This window comes from Bison bison, unplaced genomic scaffold, assembly GCF_000754665.1.
Source record: "Bison bison bison isolate TAMUID 2011002044 unplaced genomic scaffold, Bison_UMD1.0 scf7180017864462, whole genome shotgun sequence".
Lineage (NCBI taxonomy): Eukaryota > Metazoa > Chordata > Mammalia > Artiodactyla > Bovidae > Bison > Bison bison.
The window spans coordinates 2,642,525-2,649,186 of record NW_011495024.1 but is presented as its reverse complement, the minus strand read 5'-3'; the positions used below and the strand labels follow the sequence as shown (position 1 = coordinate 2,649,186).

Sequence of the window (6,662 nt, the reverse complement as noted above, 5' to 3'; positions counted from 1 at the left end):
TAGGTTGGTCATAACTTTCCTTCCAAGGCGTAAGTGTCTTTTAATTTCATGGCTGCAGTCACCATCTGCAGTGATTTTGGAGCCCCCAAAAATAAAGTCTGACACTGTTTCCACTGTTTCCCCATCTATTTGCCATGAAGTGATGGGACCGGATGCCATGATCTTAGTTTTCTGAATGAAATAATACATAAAAATGTCATTTACCTTTTATCCAGTTTTTCCCTGGTGGTAACATTTTGTAAGGGCTTCCCAGGTGGCACAGTGGTAAAGAATCTGCCTGCTGATGCAAGAGATGCAAGATATGTGGGTTTGATCCCTGCGTCAGGAAGATCCCCTGGAGTAGAAAATGGCACCCTACTCTAGTATTCTTGCCTAGGAAATCCCAGGATGAAATCACCAGAGGAGCCTGGTGGGCTATAATCCATGGGGTCACAAAAAGTCAGACATGACTGAGCACATACACACATTTTGTAAGCATATAGTGTAATATTATAAATAGAGCACTGACAATTGATGTAATCATGTATGTTCATTTCACTTGTTTCATTTGTGTATCTGTGGGTTAGTTCTGTACATTTATATCACATGGTATGAGTTTGTATGTCCACCACTGCAGTCAGGATACTGAAAAATGTCATCACTGAAAGAATCCTTTCTGTCCCTTTATAGCCACACCTACCTCCTTGCTTCCCCACTCCAACTCCCATCCCCTACTCCAGTCCCTAAGCACTGGCAACCAGTAGTCTGTTTTCCATTTCTAAACTTTGTTATTTCAAAAATGTTATATAAATGAAATCTTGTAGTATCTCATCTTTTGGGTTTGACTTTTTTTTTACTTAGCATAATTCCATAAAGATTCATCCTAGTTGTGCATGTTAATGAGTACCATTTTTAAATTTAGCCGCAGAATGTTTTGTGGAATTTTTCGACTGTGAATTCACTTTGTAAATATCAATTTCTCCTTTTTGATTACCTTGAGTAGTTGATAAGATAATTTAATTTAAAATACAGTAGAGTTGGGACTAAGTTTTATGTCTACTTTGGAAAAAATTATTTTAACCTTGCTAAGCCTTAATTTCCTTTTATGTAAAGTGAGAAGAATAGTGCCATTTCATAAGGTATTTAAAGGGTAAATGTGTTAACATATGTAGTGCTCTTAGCATCATGTCTGTCATGAAAGGGTTCCATAAATGAGAGTCTAAAAGAAAGGTAGAGTTGCTGCAGCAGTATTATTACAGCCTGTGATTTCTAGGTTAATCTTGGAAGTAGTTGCCTTCGTATTCCAGTGACTGTTTGGATTCTGTGTATGTTTAGACAAGGGTGAGAGTATTCAATACCTTTCTTTTTGACCACTGAACAAGAATGTTTATTTCTTTAGAATGGGTATATATAATCCTTCTGTTGCTTTTTATTTAACTGACCATTGTAAAAATTGACAGCTTTAAATGTTATGTATCTTAATCAGCAAATACTGGCTAAGTTGAAGGCATAATTTATCTTATTACGTAATAGTACAGATTTGCTAAGGTTGGAACATTAATTTACATCTTTTCTATTATATATGTATTTTTTTTCCCTAGGTCACCGGAGTCTTGGATGACTGCTTGTGTGACATAGATAGCATCGATAACTTCAACACCTTCAAAATCTTCCCCAAAATAAAAAAGCTCCAAGAACGAGACTATTTTCGTTATTACAAGGTATGGTATAACTTTTGATTCCATCGGTACTGAAGATTTTTCTATAGCTGTCTATAGATGCGACTTTTATAACTCTTTGGAAAATCCTTTTCTGTTCTTTTCAGCACTCTGTGTATATCCTTTATCACTGGACTGTATTAACTCTTGTAGTGAAAGCCTGCTAGTCTTTTTGAACATTACGAATCTGAACTCCCTTCCTATGTTTGGGGAATTTCTCATTGGTCAGTTTGGGTTTCAGATGCAAGACTCATTCCTCTATAGACGTTGAAAATACCTGGGACCTATTTTGTCAGCCTCCCTTGTGAGTTAGGTTTTGTCATCTAGACACACTTACCCAGGCTTTAAGTTGTGCGGTTGGCAGTGCTGTGTGCTATCAGTGTGAGGTACAAAGTCCCAACAAATGTATTTGTTGGGTAGCTCACTGGAGGAGTGATAGAGCAGCCTGAGGACATAAGCAGAACAGCACTGCAGTAAGACTGCAGCACTGGTTCTTAAGTCTGATAGCCCACTCTAGACCTTCACAGAATAGCCAGTGGTAGTTTAAAGGCAGTGGCAATAACACAGATTCAAAGAACAATGGTTTAAAAGCCGCTGTTATACATTTTTGCCTCTACTCTTGCTCTCAGTATTCAATTGGTTTATAATTTCTTTGATTTTCATTTTTAGTTTATTTTTAAAATTGAGCATGATTTTTTTAATCCTTTTTCTGTATAGGTTATCTTAGTCTTTTAAATAGCTTTGAGGGTTAAAGAATAGACTATCTGTGAAGTTTTAAGTTGTATAGAAGGATACCAAAGTAGAGACCTAAAGATTTGGGAACCCATCCCCTTTTCCCATCAGCACCAAGAATATACAAAAAAGTGGATATATTTCCTCAATACAAAACCCTTTAGAGATGCAGATCCCATAAACTTATTTCAAAAAGAAATGTATGCCTAAGCAAACTATTCTAATATTTTAGACATTTTTCATACAAATCACACAGGTTAAAATACCTTCTTCTAATTCCTAGTCCTAAATTTATGTCTGTCTGCATTTGTAACTGCTTTCTCTTGCTTCCTTTCTGTTACTAGGCTTACCCATATGAAATTGTTGCTTTTAGAAGTTGGAAAGTTTGACTATTGCCTATTTTGTATGGTTCAGTCTAATACAGTGAAGGAAGTGTTCCTTCTATCAAAGATCATCCCTTCACAGAATGGCCAGATCACACCTCCATTCACAGCGTCGTGGCCTCATTCTTCCACTCCTCCCTTTTTGAAATTGTTTTTTCTGTTTCTGTATCCTCACCCATCTGGTCAATAATAAGCACTCAAATATTCAAATACATGGATGAATATCTCATTTAATCGTTTGTTACACTGAAATCCTATTAGGTCAACATCATCCACATTTTCCAAAAAAGAAACAATGGTTTACGTATCCTAAGGTAGGGTACTTTTGTTGGCTTACAAACAAAACAGAAGTTTTATTGAGAAATGTGAGGCAGCTCACAAAATTGAAAGATAAGCTAAAGAAGCATATTTCAGGTGAGACAGAGATTATAGCAGGGATTAATGGCCATTCTCTTTGTGATACCAAAATTTTGAATTAAATTAACCATTTCCCCATATTTTTATATTATACAAGAGTCAGATTTCTGGGAGGAAAGGTCTAAATTGATCTTGGTAGGGTTATGTAGCCCTACCCCTTGACCAAAAGACAATTTGGTTAGTAGTTCTATTTGTATTTGCATATTTGCAAATTGTTTCTCAAAGGAAAATTAGGGGATGTTACAGAAGGAAGAAAAATGAAAGTCAAATAGGCAGAAATAACAGTGTGCTTGCTAGCCAACATACAGTTCATCCTTATGCATGTGATTTAAAAAATGTTCCAACCAACATATTGAAATTACTCTAAATGTAACCACAATGTATTCATACCCTCTCCCAGAGGAGAGTAATGTAATGATCTAGTTAATCAGTTAGTTTCAAGTCTAAGATGTTTGGGTGCTATCTACTCTTCGAAGATCATGCCATCTGGTCCCATCACTTCATGGGAAATAGGTGGGGAAACAGTGGAAACAGTGTCAGACTTTATTTTTTTGGGCTTCAAAATCACTGCAGATGGTGACTGCAGCCATGAAATTAAAAGACGCTTACTCCTTGGAAGGAAAGTTATGAACAACCTAGATAGCATATTCAAAAGCAGAGACATTACTTTGCCAACAAAGGTCCATCTAGTCAAGGCTATGGTTTTTCCAGTGGTCATGTATGGATGTGAGGTTAGACTGTGAAGAAGGCTGAGTGCTGAAGAATTGATGCTTTTGAACTGTGGTGTTGGAGAAGACTCTTGAGAGTCCCTTGGACTGCAAGGAGATCCAACCAGTCCATTCTGAAGGAGATCAGCCCTGGGATTTCTTTGGAAGGAATGATGCTAAAGCTGAAACTCCAGTACTTTGGCCACCTCATGTGAAGAGTTGACTCATTGGAAAAGACTCTGATGCTGGGAGGGATTGGGGGCAGGAGGAGAAGGGGACGACAGAGGACGAGATGGCTGAATAGCATCACTGACTCGATGGACGTGAGTCTGAGTGAACTCCGGGAGTGGTGATGGACAGGGAGGCCTGGCGTGCTGTGATTCATGGAGTTGCAAAGACATGACTGAGTGACTGAACTGAACTGAACTGACTCTTCGAATTCTGTCAACGTATGAATTAAAAAAAAAAACAAAAACAGGAAAGCTAAGAGAAGAGGTTAATTTTAAACACACATATATAGTTTTGATTCATCTAGCAAGGAAATACAAGTAGAAAAAAGAGCCTAACCTCTGAGAGCTGATCAGTTGGCTGCTGTAGCTGGTATTTATATTTTCTGTCTTCTACTATCCATTCCATTCTTTTATTTACCAAATATTTATCAAATTAATTTGTAGCAGAGTGTATTCTAGTGCTGTGGATACAATAGTGAATAAAACAAAACCTCCAAACTTATGTAACTTTTTATTATGATTAGAAAGACAAACCTTGAACAAGTAAAAAATAAAATATAATTTCCTGTGAAAATGTAAATGTTATGGAGAAAAATAAAGCAAAGTAAGAGAAGTAATAGAGGTGGGGAAGGTAGATAGCCCTGTTTTACAGAAGGTGGTCAGGAAAGGAAGACATTTTTGGCTGCACCATTTGAGCAAAGACCTACCTAAGGTGAAAGAGTAAACCATGACAAGATCTGGGAAGAACATTTTGGGGAAGGGGAGTAGAACTACAGGTATAGAGGCATAGGGTGTTTGAAAACCAGTATAGCTGGACAAAAGTGAATGAGAGGGAAAATAGGAGAGGTAGTTAGGGGCCTGATTTATTTATTTATTTTAATTAATTAATTTTACTTTACAGTATTGTACTGGTTTTGCCATACATTGACTTGAATCTGCCATGAGTGTACATGTGTTCCCCATCCCGAACCCCCCTCCCACCTCCCTCCCCATCCCATTCCTCTGGGTCATCCCTGTGCACCAGCCCCAAGCACCTGTATCATGCATCAAACCTGGACTGGCAATTCGTTTCACATATGTTATTTACATGCATATGTTATTTACATGCATATGTTATTTTACATGTTTCTCCCATATCATCCCGCCCTCGCCCTCTCTCACAGAGTCCAAAAGACTATTCAATATATCTGTGTCTCTTTTGCTGTCTTACATACAGGGTTATTGTTACCTTCTTTCTAAATTCCATATATATGCGTTAGTATACTCTATTGGTGTTTTTCTTTCTGGATTACTTCACTCTGTATAATAGGCTGCAGTTTCATCTACCTCATTAGAACGGATTCAAATGTTTTCTTTTTAATGGCTGAGTAATATTCCATTGTGTATATGTACCACAGCTTTCTTATCCATTCATCTGCTGATGGGCATCTAGGTTGCTTCCATGTCCTGGCTATTATAAACAGTGCTGCGATGAACATTGGGGCACATGTGTCTCTTTCAATTCTGGTTTCCTCAGTGTGTATGCCCAGCAGTGGTATTGCTGGGTCATATGGCAGTTCTATTTCCAGTTTTTAAAGGAATCTCCACACTGTTCTCCATAGTGGCTGTACTAGTTTGCATTCCCACCAACAGTGTAAGAGGGTTCCCTTTTCTCCACACCCTCTCCAGCATTTATTGCTTGTAGACCTTTGGATCGCAGCCATTCTGACTGGAGTGAAATGATACCTCATTGTGGTTTTGATTTGCATTTCTCTGATAATGAGTGATGTTGAGCATCTTTTCATGTGTTTGTTAGCCATCTGTATGTCTTCTTTGGAGAAATGTCTGTTTAATTCTTTGGCCCACTTTTTGATTGGGTCTTTTATTTTTCTGGAATTGAGCTACAGGAGTTGCTTGTATATTTTTAAGATTAATTCTTTGTCCATTGCTTCATTTGCTATTATTTTCTCCCATTCTGAAGGCTGTCTTTTCACCTTTCTTATAGTTTCCTTTGTTGTGCAGAAGCTTTTAATTTTAATTAGGTCCCATTTGTTTATTTTTGCTTTTATTTCCAATATTCTGGGAGGTGGGTCATAGAGGATCCTGCTGTGGTTTATGTCGGAGAGTGTTTTGCCTATGTTTTCCTCTAGGAGTTTTATAGTTTCTAGTCTTATGTTTAGATCTTTAATCCATTGTGAGTTTATTTTTGTGTATGGTGTTAGAAAGTGTTCTAGTTTCATTCTTTTACAAGTGGTTGACCAGTTTTCCCAGCACCACTTGTTAAAGAGATTGTCTTTTCTCCATTGTATATTCTTGCCTCCTTTGTCAAAGAAAAGGTGTCCATAGGTGTGTGATTTATCTCTGGGCTTTCTACTTTGTTCCATTAATCTATATTTCTGTCTTTGTGCCAGTACTATACTGTCTTGATAACTGTGGCTTTGTAGTAGGGCCTGAAGTCAGGCAGGTTGATTCCTCCAGTTCCATTCTTCTTTCTCAAGATTGCTTTGGCTATTCGAG

The 6,662-nt window shown here is 37.6% G+C and overlaps 1 protein-coding gene across 1 annotated transcript in view; it reads left to right on the top strand.

The window, feature by feature from the left end:
* Positions 1 to 6,662, top strand: part of ERO1LB (ERO1-like beta (S. cerevisiae)) — a 78,547-nt gene that overhangs the window by 20,519 nt on the left and 51,366 nt on the right. Inside the window, exon 3 of the mRNA XM_010860134.1 lies at positions 1,581 to 1,700. Coding sequence (XP_010858436.1) covers positions 1,581 to 1,700 — 120 coding nt within the window. The remainder of the gene's footprint in view (positions 1 to 1,580; positions 1,701 to 6,662) is intronic.